Below are 15,618 nucleotides of genomic sequence, written 5' to 3' on the forward strand. Positions count from 1 at the left end.
ACTACCTACATACGACACATAACTGTTGAAGTTTCCTTTAAATTACAGGTATTTCTTTGTTCGCAAGTTTATTGAAGTAACCTATTATGCATCCCCTCCCTAAAAAAAATCCTTGATCCACCCCTGCACGTAGCTAAAGACAAGGGAACCTCAAAGACAACTAAACATTGCCTAAAGACAATAAAAACAAAAAAATATTTAGCTACATGCTCTGAAATGAAATATACTTTGAAATGAGCGAAATATTTTTGTCCTATCGGTGTGGAACTTTCTGAGTAAGTAGATGGACAAAAGTAACCTTAACAAAAACAATACATTTTGGGGGAAAATGATGTGAAACATTTGATGGTAATTTTTTTAAGTTGACATGCTGTGAAGTTCGAAGCCATGTAGACACCTCAAAATATTACTTTCTCCCATAAATATCTTCACCCCCACCCCAAACACTCACATATACACAGATATTAAAATATTGTCTCAGATCAAAAATCATTAAACACCCGCAACAGAGTATATCAGAAAATAAGACTAAACTAAAATAACTATTACCCCTCTGCTAAAATTGCATGAGCACTATTTTATTAACGTTTTGATCATAATTTAGCATCAATTGTTGAGTTTTTAACAGCTGCTGACAAGTAGCTCACGATGAACATCTACTTCTCGACAATAGAAAATTAAATAGTAATATTTTTTGTTTGGACTGATTATACTTATAATGAATTTCTCAACATATATGTAGTCAGTCCTCGATTAAATGACTTCATAGTAGAAAATATCCTGTCCTACCTGTCTAATATTGATTTCAGCGCTCTAGAATAACATTTTTTAATTGTGTATGTAAGCTTTTCTATTAATAAAACACATATGTACAAAAAAGTCTTTTGTCTTCATCTTTTTAGATTTAGAGATAATCGACTCTCCCACCACCAAATAGAAACTGACTCGCAAACAATAGGAATGTTCTTTTTACTTATAGAGATAGAGAGGAGTAATCGAGTGACGTTGAAATCAATTATATCTATTTGGACAGGATTTTTAAAATTGTCGACTGTTCTAACGAAAAACAGACTGAATTCGCCCACAACGTAAAAGCCTCATACAAAATCCAAAGCTGGAGAATCATTTTCCATGATAACGTCAAGCATTTTTTCAGCGAATATTTTCTTTTTTACAGTTAACATCTTAAATTGATCATTTAGAATCAAGCACTTTTCCAATGTTGCAAGATTCCGTAAGATTTTCTGTTTCTGAAATCCATCCAGTTTTCGGTACACTCCCCTTGCCGATTATAGACTAAAATAACAATTGCAAGTTTGTACTTTGTGCACACTGTCAACACCTAGTAGCCCCCAGAGAGAGAAGAGTAAACGATCAACTAAAATATCTAACCAAAAAACAAATAATTATGAGACATTTTTTACCGTCAGAAATGTATTAAAAGAGTATATTTTCATTCTTTTTTCATGAGGTGAGTCTATCCGTTGTCCTCAATGTGCTTCATGATTGCATTCAATCCATGATTTAGTCTGGATATCTGCATTATATTCATCCTTGCTGTGAAACATAACTGTTCTTCCAAATGAAATTATTATATTGGGAGTTCTTGTCTTTTTATCGTCACTGTCAAGCCCCTCAAGTTGCAATAGTGTAAAACCACTCATTTTTTAAATATGAGAACGTCTTTTTCTAACTTGAAACAATGTAAACTAATAAGTGTATATGTGGAACTGTCATACTAAGTAACTCACCGGCAAACTTTTATATCAGTGATCACGTGATGGGTATCTTGCGCCTGACCGCTTGTATTCAAAAATCCATTTCACTGAGAAAAAAACAGCTGGCAAGCATTTCCAAGAATTTTTCTTATCAATCGGAAGTTGAGATAACTTCGAATGTTTAGAGCTCTTTTTGTGTTGCAGGAATGGTGGGAGTACTGGCTGCTCAAAGCTATGGTGGTACTAGCCGCTTCAAGTAATGGGGGTACTGGGCGCTTAAACTCACAGGGGGGATACAACTTATTTCAAGTGGAAATTTGATTCCCCAATTAAGCATTTTTCAATTAAAAGGTTCAATCCATTTTTAGCTGCAAGGAAAATTTATAGTCTCAGCTTTGATTGGACTCTGGTTCCAATTTATTTCTTGATGTTCCAATGCATTAGAATTTCCTACCTATAGCTGGCAGAATCAACTAAGCTAGTCATCTATTTCATATGTCAATCCCTTTAAACTCAGATAAATTACCTGAGCAGTATCAGCGAAAGACGATAGAATGTATCAGCGAAGGATGAGTCGTTTTGCCTAACACAAATCTTGGAATAAGGTTGGAATAGGTATTAAGAAGTGATTTAAAGCAAATAGAAACTACACGGGGAACAGCAAAGAGTAAAGCATTGGACAGGTTGTGGCTGAAGAGGAGTCTGTTGTCCCTAAGGCGGCACGATACCGCGATAAGTTGTTAGTAGTAGTATGAAAATACATTTTAGGCAACTTAAAGTTGATAAAGAAAAAGCTAATGCAAGAAATAAAATTTTGGCAAAAAAGCCAAGACAAAAATAAAATTTTGGCAAAAAAAAACGAAAAATATGTGTCTATACACAAGAAATCGCCTCTGCAACTTTTAACATGAACATGCTAGTAGAGTCATCTTCAAATTTTACTCTTTTAATGGCGATATTATACGATCCGTAATGTGTCTGAATAAAGTCTGAATAAAGTCTGAATAAAATCCTTAGTAAATGGTTATACCGTGTGGTTATACCTTAAGACAATTAGTGACAAAATTGTGCTGTTTCAGAAAAGAAGGAGAACAAGGCTTTTAGATTTCCTCCGACCAAGAAATTGGAAATTTCTGACGTTAAATGCAAAATATTTGCGCGCAAGAGCACCCACATGAAAGTTTCAAGTGAAATGAATTTCATCTGAAGGTCAATAATCCTTATAATTAGCCTCTTGGTGGAAAAACACCAATTTATTGTCTTTGTGTGCATATGTGATAGCAGTGTATATGTAAACTTTAATTGTACTTATTTTGTTTATTAATTTTTAATCCGAACAGACGATGATGAGAGATAAACGCTCATGCGTCGTACATGAGAATTTCCCTTCTCATATTTGGATTTTGAAATATCTTTAACTTGTCAAGGTGTAAGACAAATAAGAAATCTGCAAAATTTAACAGGATTTATATGAAATGTATCAAGTTATCTTTTTTAAGGATGTGGAAAAGACCTTGAGCATATGTTTGCTAATTTGACCTTATTATTTTAGGGACACTTATACATAACATGACAGAAACAACCGTTCTTACTTAACCAATATGCCATCTAAAATCATGGAAAGAGAGATGGCCGTTAGTTACGTCCCAGGAATTGAAACCGATCCATACATACGGACCATTGAATGGGAAATGATGGATAAATCCAAATTCTTTTCGTTAAATGTAACTAGTTCCTTCATTGTCCGAACATTTTTGTACCCGTTTACCGTTATTAAGACTAGGCTGCAGATTCAAAAAGGATCAGAGATATATAAAGGAACCTTTGATGCTTTTCGTAAAATAACCAAATATGAAGGGACTAAAGGATTTTACAAAGGATTCTGGGTGAACTCATTCACAATCATATCCGGGTCGTGCTACGTCTTAACTTATGAAAATGTTAGACATCTACTTCATTCCTACGATGTTCGTGACGCACAAATCAAGGCGCTTGTTGCGGGAGGATCCGCTTCACTCGTTGGACAAACTATTATAGTTCCTGTTGATATTATTAGTCAACATTTAATGCTGATGGGACAATTCAAGAACCAATATAGTGGAAAAAAGAAAATTTCTATTCCTACCAACAGTATAGTTGTGGAAACTGACGGGAAATCGAAATTTGGTATAACCAGCTCACTGATTAAGGAAATTTACAAGACTGATGGACTTCGGGGCTTTTATAGAGGATATATAGCATCCTTGTGCACTTACGTCCCTAACAGTGCTCTGTGGTGGTCGTTTTATCAGTTTTATCAAGGTATGTTTTTCACCATTTTTGTTGTTGTTTTCCTCTATGTGAAATAAATGATAGTCTGTTTCTGTTGAAGCCCTATGGCTAATATCTCCTAAAAGAAAACTTAAATTGTCTCCAAAAATTTGGCGTCAACCTGAAAATCTTGAACTTGAATCAAGTTACCATCAAAGCATGGCTAACTGGAGAAAGGCCAAGATGGATTGTCTCAGTGAGAGGCAAAGCTGACATAAGCCTATTTCAGGATTGCATAAAATTGATGTCCTTTCCCCTTGTTGATAGATAGTCTATCATCCATCCATCTTAGGTCAGAATTAAGGTAGACAGTATTGGTACTAAGAGATGATCAAGATTTTAAAGTAGACTTCAAGTCTCAAAAAATTTTTTTTATGAAGATCGACTTTGAAGATTTAAGAATTCATAAGTTGTTAATGCATTGGTCAAATTTGGTATTCATGTATTTCGATAGCCTCATGACAATGAGTTCTGATAACATGAAAAGATTCTACTGAAAAGAAAAAGATACAAAAAGTAACAAATAATTTTATCAGCATGATTTAGCCCCTAAAAGTCAAATGCTCGAATTCTGCTTCCAGGGAACGACTTGCTCTGTGAGGGCAGTAGCATCATAAAGCCAAAAAAATTACTGCTTTTATGGACTGTAAGTAGATTGTAGTTTATAATTCTTATTGATAGCATGTACAAATGTACATCGTTTGTATAGATATGCTTTCAGGATATGCGTTTATCTCCAAAGCAGCCTGCTGGTACAAAGTAGATTCACACGTTGTGATAAAGAACAACGAACAGCAAATAAATCAGTGTTCCCAGACGGGGCACAAATGGGTATTTGTGCATTTTATTATGCGGTCGCGCCTTAAATCTCTCAAATTAACTTATTTTTCTAAGTGGTTTTTGTAAATATTGTACTTTTCATGCATTTTTGGGGTCATTTTCGCCTTAATAGTCACGCTGTTTCATACCTGACATGAATGGTAATACTTGAATGGAAACAAGCATATCTGAGACATGTTCAGACTAGACTCCAGGGTCTTCAAACGCGCAGACAATTTCATATCAACTTTCAAAGTACTATACGCATCAAATAATACATCCTTGTCGTGTCATTTAATTCTATTCGTAGCTGAAAAACGTGATTTTCTGAGACTTTCCTTTGTTTTAATCAAAATTGTAAAGTTTTTCGTATTTTTTTAGTTTTTAATATTACATCAGAGCCACCGTGAAACTTTTAGTCCAGTCCTTTGTCGGACAACTTATTATATTTTTTTTTTTGCTTGTGGTGTTCTTTGCGTAAAAAAAAAATACATGCAAAATCAATGAATTTCTCAAAAATCTTGTATGTTGTGGAAGTTTAGCTCTTTCTGTTTTGCTTTTTTATCTTTAACCAGCACCAGTGTTTTAACATGGTTCTGATAGATATTAAAACTACTAGAGCACCACTTTTAGCGGTTCCCTAGTAACCAAAGGTAGATGGACTAAAAAAATCAGAAAATTCAAAACAAGTCCAAACTGAAGTTGATTTTAATGTTGAAATTTTTATCAAAATCTAAGTTCTTGTACGTGCTTTGTTGACGAAAGTGCGCTTTACATCTTCAGTCCATGTAAAAAGAAATAAATAAAGAGATAAAAACAATAAGTACAAACAAGATTTACGCAAGAGTATAAAAATTAGCTGCCTCATTTTGCCGGATAATGCTATATGGTGAGTTATATGTTGTTATTAATAAGAAAAAAAATCTTTCCGAAAAAAGTGCTTTCACGGAAAAGTAAAGAATCGTATGAAAACATAAAACAAAAAAAAATAATATAATGATTTCAAACTTAAAAAACAAAAAACAGAAATTACTTTGAATCAAACTTAAAATGAACAGAAGTGAAGTTTACAAATGCTTCTATGGATGAATAGATGAAAAGGGGAAACTTTAGTAAAAAAGAAATCAAAATGAAAAACCTGATCAAATGCAAAACAAACAGAAATCGGTACAAATGAAAGTATAACTACTACCCCCCTTAAACCTTCTAGAGGTTAGAACGTCATTTGTACTTTACTGAATAGGATTTGTTTTTCGAGCAGTGCGTTGTCATAAATGTGAGTGTGGCTACCTTTCTCTCCCTCTCTGTCTCAACTCCTATAAAAGGCTTTAACGGAGTTGGTTTTATGTCGTGATGTGGGGTTTTGTTGGTCAAAACATCAAGAATGTAAGAAAGAAAATGACAAAAAGTATAGTAGTGACGCTATAGGTACTTTGATGACACCCATAGCCGCTACTCCTTTCTTCCTTTAATGATTTAAGGTGAACGGCGACCCTTTCAAGACGCAGATGCATGTTATGTCATAGGGAATGTTTTCTATTAGATGCAGGTGCATGCTACTTATTAGGGGATGTTTTTTCTGTAGTTGTTATGCTTAAAAGCCTGAGGGTGTGGGAGAAACCTTCAGAGAACCTGCAATATGGCTTTGGGTGCTACATCATAGTTTCCCTGATTCTAAAAAAAAGGGCCAGGAAAAAACCTTTAGGTCCATTCCCAAGTAAGGGCATAGTCCTTACATCAACCTAAAGTATTCATTTTTTCTGCCATTTCGTGTTAGTGAATTCTTCGCTATTTTCTATGAGCAGAAACGTTATAGACATGTTTTGTTTTCATGGAACAAAGGCTCGCTGATATCCAGCTATTTCCCGGAAAACAGAAACTTCATCTGTCTAACGGAGAACTGAGTAATTCCATTTGTCCTGGGGGCTATAAAAACGGTTATTAGAACAGAAATTTCATCAGTCTTAATATTTGAACGGGACACAGCTTAACTTTTAAAAAACGGATATGTCTCAAACATATCAACTGGTAAGCAGTCTTTCGATTTTGCGACAATGTATACTAATTTATCACTTAATTTAGTGTTTGATAATTTAAAACTGTTATAAAGAAATCTTTCCTCTTATCTAGTAAAAGGTTTTTGAAAATAGACAATTATAATAAAAAAGCCATATGGACAAACTGCTTTAGTACTACAGTTAACTTGAGATGTTACAGCTTGGATATGATTTTTGAGTTATTGGAATTTGTTTTATACAATACTTATATAAGATTTGGGGGTGATTTGTACAAGTAAATTATGGGAATTCCCATGGGGGGGAATGCCAGCCCATTTATAGCTGACTTGTTTTTAAGTCAACTAGAATATAAATATATGATGGATAAGAATAATCCAATTAATTTAAAACATGCTTTGTCAAATAATAAAAGATATTTAGATGATATTTTGGTCTTAAATTGTAAGGATTTCATTGATATTTCTAAAAATATATATCCATCAGAGCTTATTCTTGAGCCTAGTCATGGCGCTGGTCATGAAGATCATTTCTTAGATTTAAATATTAATATTTGTGATAATAATAAATTAAGTTTTAAAATGTATAATAAAACGGATGATTTTGATTTTGAAGTGATTAGTTTCCCATTCCCTGAAAGTAATATACACTCAAATATCACATATTCAGCGTTTTTCTCACAGTTACTTCGTTATGCAAGGATTTGTAGTAATTATATTGATTTTAAAAATAGATGTAAAATCTTAAGCCAAAAATTGATATCAAGAGGTTTTTCTGCAAATAAATTAACTTGGCAATTTAAAAAATTTAGTTTTCATTATAACGAACTTTTAAATAAATATCAAAAGAATTATCTAGAAATACTTAAAGAAATTTTTAACTAATTTCGGAGGTTCGAGAAATGTTGTCACAGCGCCATTTATTTCGAATTGTGTTTCTAATTGAGCAGATTTTTTAAAAAATTAGCCACATGGTAAAGATGAATTCTATAATTGTTTGGTTCATTCAGGTTTTTTGCAATGTGTTAATATTTGTGATTTGGTAAAATTTATAATATTTAGTTTACCTATTGTTGCTAAAGGGAGGGATATATTAACAAGATAAGCTTGTTTTGGTTTTACTTGGTTGTTTTACATTTGCTGTTTTTTTTTCATAGGCATGTATTTTGGGGGTGATACCTGACGCGGGGATGCCATGGAGATTCTGTGGTAGCCACAACACTGTGCTGGGTAGAGAATTTAGAGTGGCGAAACCCTATATAGGCCAGTGTATTCTCCTGATGAGCCCTTATACTGGGTGTTGCCTCTGAATTATTTGTCTATATTATTTTTTCTATTGTTCGGTAAATGACGACTTATACTTATTGACGACATGACTGCCTGTCCATGGATTATTCTTTATGGTTGATTGTGTGTGGCTATACTATTTGACCTATGTGATTGTATGGATGAGTAGGGTTAAGGCCTCATTCAAGTGCTGGTCTATATTAATCACTAATTTAGGAAAACAGTCTTCCTTTTCTCCTTCTGTCTCTTTTTTTTTTTTTTTTTTGTGTTTGTGCTGTACCATTGGTGATTTCTCTTTTCATGATATATATATATGTATATATATATCTGCTGCTCTTCTGATAATTGAGTGAAGGGGATTCTTACGAGTCGGCAAATTTAAAAACTATGTTGTTACATGTTAATCGTAAATTGGGGTGTTATGGTTAAATATGATCCTTGATTTTAGTACAAAATGTTTGGAAAATGTAACTTATTTAAGTTTCAAACAAAATATTCGGATAATATTAAACGATAATATTAATCTCTCATTTTACATAAAAAAAATAGCAAACGAGCATCCTTTCTGACAATAATATCGAATTATTTGACATCCCAATCCCTCCTTTAGTTCTAACCCTATGTAACTGAGTAAAAGTTTAGTGATTGTCTAGCGTTTTACTTTTAGCTGTTACCTCATTAATGTAAAAGTCAACGGGATGCCCCTTCTTATGTAATCATTGTAATAGCGGCTGTTCGGTAGAAATTAAGCCTGTCCAGCTTTTTACCATTTTCTATCATTCATTTTTCTAATAAAATTCTAGTTTAGCTGCTGTCTAATATCTTAAAAAGGGGGTTAGGAAAATGAGACACATCTTCTGGGTAACTTGTACCTTGAGAAGGTGTTTTGAGGTGCATCCAAAACTTTTTTTTTATCATCCTTGAAATAGATAAGTACGAAACACTGTATTGTGGCCTGAATTTTGAATTCTTAGCCTGGATTTGAAGGATCAAAATTCTCAGACTGGTGAGTAATGGCAATTTTAAAAAATTTTCTTTTACTCTCGTGAACACTACTTCGAAACTCATATACTTGCATGGCAATTTAAGCTGGAGAGGAGAGAGTTTCTGACAAAGATAAAGAAGGAGTGTGTGTTTAAACATTAAATTTTAAAAACTTTGTATAAAGCGTCTGTAACTATATTATGGCAAGAATAAAAAAAACAAAAATTTAATTGCAGTTTGTGATATTCCTTAATTCAAATTTTTTTGTTAAATATCCTATTTTTGGGTTAGCCCCCTTAGCAATGGGCTTAGTAATAAGATTAACCATAGATTGACCTTGGAAAATTTAGAGCAATGTCCACCTCCTTTGAAAAGCACAAAGGCCTGTGTTGCAACCGCTCGGCAAAACAAAAATGTAGCCCCTTGTACGGTACACCAGCAAAACATGGAGGATGTTACCCATTCAAAACCATCGGTCATTGCCTATGCCCCTTCTACGCTGCCCATGCAAGGGCAGGATGCGCCCCCTTCGGCTCCCAAACCCTATGCCACTGAAGCTGTCGGGTCTTCATGCTCCCCCAGCCCTTAGCGAAGATGTTGAGTCTTCTAATCCCAACCAAGATAGAGCTGTCGATCTTAATGTAAGTGTAAATTTATTGACATTTCTCGAAAAACTTTCAGCTTTTTCTAGCTAATGTATATTCTTGTTGAGAGTAATATTTTAATATTAGTTTCTAGTGCAAGACAAAAACCTAAGATGGTAGAATATCGAGAGGGTCCTTGTTAACTGCCTCTGAGAGGGGGAGGGGCTTTAATGGTATTGTTCAATCCTCAAAACAATCCATTCTCTTCAAACTAAGAAGGGCATTTCGCTAAAAACTAAATTTTTCTGGGAACTATTTAGAAGAAAATCAACGCGTTCCTTTTGGGTTAATAAAGAAGGCCCCTCCAGTTCTATAATTTTGAGAATCCCCTCGGTCCTAAAGGAAATGGACTTTTTGCCATGTATTTACCTATTAGTGACGTATTGACAATAACATATCTTTTTTAGATCGTGCATTCTACTCTTTAAGAGCATTTTACTGCTCCCTCTAAGAAGGGGGATTTGAGGACGTTGCCCAATAAGTTTTTGCATAACAATGAAAATAGACCATTCCTTTCAGGTTAATAACTGGTGCTGTTTCTTTATCTTGGAAGGGTTTGAGGATTTTTAGATTAATAGTCTTTTCACAGCTTAAAATCATAAATACTTCGAAGGGGATAAAAAATCTCTATTTCTTTTTCCAGGCCACCGGACATGATCTCCCATTATGATTGCGTATCTTCTAACGGGCTTCTTTGGAGCTCCGACAATTGACACAATCCTCCCCTCACTAACTTTTTAAGACTCTTTATTACATCATTATAACTTAAACGTAAAGGGGGACAACTTACCTCACATTTATGTGTCATTTTCTTATCTTGAATTTATATCTGGAGCGGGTGCGAAGGGTCGTATGGGAGTCCATGTATGGTCATTAAACCTTTAGGGGGTAGTGAGGTCTAAATACATGCGAAGGCTCACTTTGGAGGTCCATGTATGGTCATTAAATTCTTAACTGGTAGTTTAGTCTCAATACATCCGTAGGTTCACTCTTAACTATTTTATTCTCTTTCAGCCTAATATAAATTTTTTTATAGGATGAAATCAAGAGTGTTTCAGTGACCTAATAAGCTATTATTATTTTCTAGGTTCAAATGCCGATATTACAATCGGAATTAAACGAAAATTTATGTACAGCCCAAATGGAAAGTGAATTTGAGGGGTATCATAGTTTGGGGTGAGCCCCATTAGTTTACATTTCCCCAATTTTGATGTAGATAGTTTCCTGAAGGATTTCGGCCTCGATACAAAATTTTTTATACAATCTATTGGAACAAGTTCTACCTAGCGAGGTAGAGAGTTCTGGATGAACAGAAACCCGCCCTTCACAGTGATATGGGGGCACCGGAACAAGTTGGAGCCGCCTCACCCCCTGTGTTGCACGATTTTTACCTTGCCAAAACTACTCTGTGCAATATTCATGTTTTTAGACCTGAGTTTGGAGACCTCTTGAATACTCTTACAAGTGGCAATATCCATACGGATCCAGTAGACATAGCAATATCCTATGCCAGCAAGATTCGGACACTTCTTGAAAAACACATTCGGGAGGCGGGAGGCAGGGACAATGTGAAAGCATCAATTGCACAAATAATATTTTTTAATGAAATGTCGGGTGATGTCTCCTCACATTACCTAAAAACGGAGATGTGGACGCTTCACCCGGCTTGCATAATTTTTTGGTATTTATTCGGATTGGTTGGGATGTATTTTTGATAAAGTAGAAAATCAATGAAAATAGGAGTGGGTCAGTGGTTTTATTTATCGAAAATTTTTGTTTATATGTAAGGAAATTTAAAAAGGTATGTGTTTAAAGGGGTGGTGCAGGGAAGGGGATTGCAAGATATAATGCTGATTTAAGGGGGTGCCCAGGTGTACAACGCTTTGTTTCGATAGGGCTCGGGGGCTTCAAATATTCAGATCTCGTCGCTGGGCGAAGAATGACGCTAGTAAGATATATTTGGACAATTTGGCAGTTAATGGTGGGGAGGGGGCAGAGTTTAACTGTTTAAAGGGGCAATATTCTCTAACGCTTAAAGGGGTAAACATTTTTGGGAGGGCTAACGAGCATTTAAAGTTTATGGTTTCATTCTTACAGTACGATACAGAGTAAGAAGAGGGGTGACTTGAAGATGAAAAGGGGGTGATATACTATAAAGAAAGAAAACGATCAAAAATGGGGTTTTTAATATTTTGATATATTCAGTCTGGGCTCTTTCCATTGAATCAGTGAAACACTGGGTATGGCTTTTCTACGAGCCTGCAACAGACCCTGATTCAATTTTGACATTTTTTATAACTAATATTAGTCAGGTTTTAAGTGAGGGTAAAAGCTTGATGGGACCTTCTACTATTGTCCAATGTTTTTTTTCGAGATTTCGTAGAGAATTGAAATTGAAACAACACTTGAGATACTGCAAGCGTCATGGATACCAGTCCGTGGAGACGATTTTGGGTAACAATGCCACCTTGTGGCTTAAGAATTTCCAAAATTCTCTCCTGTGGAGCGACAAGGTTGAATTAGACATCGAGGCCAAACTCATGGATGTGTGTGATCCACCGAACTTGAATTGTGTGAAAGAACATGAAGCCATTGCTATCTCTTTTGCTCATGCTCAAAGAGACTTGAATAATGCCATGCAATTGGCAGAGGTGTTTCAGATATTTGGTGGGGAAGATTGTGTACGCGCAGTTATGGTTGCACTTATTAAAACAAAAAAAAGTCAATTTCACGGCTGAGCAATACAAATTATCCAATGACTATCTCCAGAGGACGAGTTGGCAATCTACAATAAAGATATGTATTGGTTGTGTAAGAAAAGAATTATTGAGGGTAGTAGGGATATGGCAGTCCGTGACCATGATCATTTAAGTAATCCGGTTTTATCGAGAGGGAGTAACTTTTGGGGGGTGGCACATAAATCATGTAATGTAAATGTTAGGCAGCAGTACTTTTTACCGGTTTTACATGCACAATTCCAGAAACTGGAATTTGTACATGACTAATGGGTAGATGGGTCTTTTTCTTATAATACCATACCCAAATCATCCTAGAAGTTGCTGCTCTTAGAATTCACACGGAAAACGCATGAAAATGTTAATACATACTTGAATAAAATTCGCTTTTTACATTCATAGTTTCTTCCCTAAATCGCTTAGTCAATTGATTCCAGTACAGAAAAGCGACAATTTAATAGCTTCCCCTCCTTAAACAGCACTTTCCAAATAATGAAATGTATGATCTGTTAACGTGTAAGGGCAAATACCCGTATGAGTACTGTAACTCCGTCTCCAGGTTACGTGAGGAAGATTTACCGCCCATCGAAGCATTTTATGATTCGCTTCACGACCGTCAATGCACTACTGCTGAATATGAATTTGTTAAAAAGTCTGAGCTAAGCGAGGGTGAAAAAAGGGGGAATTAATGTAAAACATACCCAGCAAAAGATGTATAGACGCTGTTGGATATTTTTTGTAAAAACACGGATAAAATTTAACAGAAATTCGGGTTGTATTTGGGTTTATATTTTTCAAATCCTCATCTTGTGTTGGATTCAGTTCTTAAAATCAGCGATAAAATAGGTATGATCACCGACGTGGATCAGCACTTATTTTTTAAGAGATCTGTGTGGGGCGGGTACGTTTTTCAAGGGGATCGTATCCTAAAAACCTGATCCGACTGGACAATGCACCGGTGAAAAGTCGAATAAGGTTATCCTGGAAATGAACCAGGAATTACAAATGGCTGGACGATCCTTCTGCTCCAAATTTCCTCGACATTTACACTGTTGAGGAGAATGAACCACAAGGATTTTTTTTTCGAAATTGATGGTGAAATAGCTGTGGAATTTCATAACTCTGCAAAAGACTTTGTTTTCCTTTGCATAAACAGACCGGTGCCTAGGGATTTATTGAGTCCCTATAATTTATCTTTGGTAGATGATGGGGGTATGCAATGGACATCTTTAAAACAAAAGCTTATTGATAACATTCATCCGAAACAGTATTTTGTCGTACGTCAGATTCTTTTTCATTGAATACTGGCAAACAATTTCAAGGTCACAAATTCCTAGAACCCTTCAATTCGATGAAAAGATGTATATGAAGACGTTTATTGACACCTTTGTCTGTCAACGATCTGACGCAAATCGAAGGTTGAAAAGGACATCTTTAAACTCATTTTGAGTACATATTTCGGTAAGATATGCGAGCTTGTGCAATAGGAGTCGTTGTGACGTTGTAACCGACCCAAAAGAATGTGCTAGAATCATTACAGATTCGAATTTCACATCGTTCACGATCATAGACTCCAATATGGTCCTTTTGGATAGAAAAAAAAGCATAGTATAAATTAAAAAACACAAGTTGGAAAATGGTGAGGATATTAACTCTTGAATACATTAAATGGAATGAGTCTATTTGCCCATAGCTGGTGATGTGTCAGGCACCAAAAAGTTGTTATTCTTTAAATCTGAGACAGGGTCCGACTTGATATCCAAAGGTGTCCTTGCAGGTTCGAGAGTATAGCGTGTGCAAACACACAATGGGAATATCTGAAAAGCCTCCAAATGTGTGGCTTCACGCAATGTAAAGAAAAATTTGTGTATAAGTTTTTATATGAACTGTATAGAAAATAATTTAATTCCAAGAGTGAAGGTCGCGGTGATTCGCTGTTTAAAATTTAGAAACTATATAGATCGAGTCGAAAAAAGGCCATGACGGCCATCACGGGTAAGGTCTATGTACGCGCAGATGGTATGAGATTGCTACCACACGGCTACTATCTTACTTCAGATCGATACATATGTGTAGAGTACAGAAAAGTCTCGGGTCGTGAGAAAGCTCGATAATTGGTGGGAGGGGCCTTGTTTTCTATCTGTACATTTTTGCTCAATCTCTATCCCTGACTATCTCCAGCTTGGCAGTGTTTGTTTTTCTAGTCGTTTCTCTAGTGTTTTTGTAATTAGTGTTTGTTATATGTTTATATTTATTTTTTTGAGCAAAGCAAAATCATTGTGGTTTAAGAAGTGCTAAATATTATACTATTATTTTACCATAACCGACCGGAACCTCGATCCCTCAGCCACCGCGTCTTGAGGCAAAACTTGCTTGGGTGCTCGCAAGGGTCGCCAAACTGTTGGGGTTTATTTATTAAGTGCTTTTTCAATATAGTTTTTTAATATCTAGTGCCTATCTAAATATGTCTGTGTAAATATATTTTATGTTAATATGCTTTAAAAAAATAGATAGAGCATTTGTTTACATTAAAGAAACCATGTATTTTATTTTTTGAATATTTATTCAACAGATTGAGGTTATATTGAGTTATTTGTATTTTGACATTGGTGGAATATCTATCAATTTTGAACTCCATTCAGATCGTTTGTTTCTGGACCAATAATGTATGGCAAAACAACTCTTAACGAAATAATAAAAAATCCTGGATAAAATATTGTTAGAAAATCCTAAATATATCGTTTTTTGCTTAGTGTGGCAAGAGTCGTATGATAAAATAAAAACTTTTACCTGAGACGTATAATTCATACGGGGTCTTGAAGTGTTGAATGTAATTGAACAAAAATCGTGGTTGAATATTGATTATTTAGTTGAATTCATTGAAGAATGGTCTCTGGAGATGTTATTATTATTCACGTTCCTTTCTCATCAAAAAAAAAATTCTGTAACCGTTATTCTTCATAGTCTGTTTTATCATAGTAAATATATGAGAACAATTGCATTAAATTTTACTTACTATATCATATGTAGGGTTGTTCGCGATTCAAGTTCTCGTATACCTTTAAACAAGTAGATACATCCCGGTGAACCGAAATTTTACCATCGTC

General features: G+C 35.0%; 1 protein-coding gene across 2 annotated transcripts in view; it reads left to right on the forward strand.

Annotated features, from left to right (window-relative positions):
* Nucleotides 1–15,618, forward strand: part of LOC136040630 (solute carrier family 25 member 44-like) — a 58,357-nt gene that overhangs the window by 22,827 nt on the left and 19,912 nt on the right. For both annotated transcript variants that reach the window (XM_065724906.1, XM_065724908.1), the window contains one exon: nucleotides 3,271–4,019. In XM_065724906.1, coding sequence (XP_065580978.1) covers nucleotides 3,320–4,019 — 700 coding nt within the window. In that variant the 5' untranslated portion in view covers nucleotides 3,271–3,319. The remainder of the gene's footprint in view (nucleotides 1–3,270; nucleotides 4,020–15,618) is intronic.

Source organism: Artemia franciscana, chromosome 21, assembly GCF_032884065.1.
Source record: "Artemia franciscana chromosome 21, ASM3288406v1, whole genome shotgun sequence".
NCBI lineage: Eukaryota > Metazoa > Arthropoda > Branchiopoda > Anostraca > Artemiidae > Artemia > Artemia franciscana.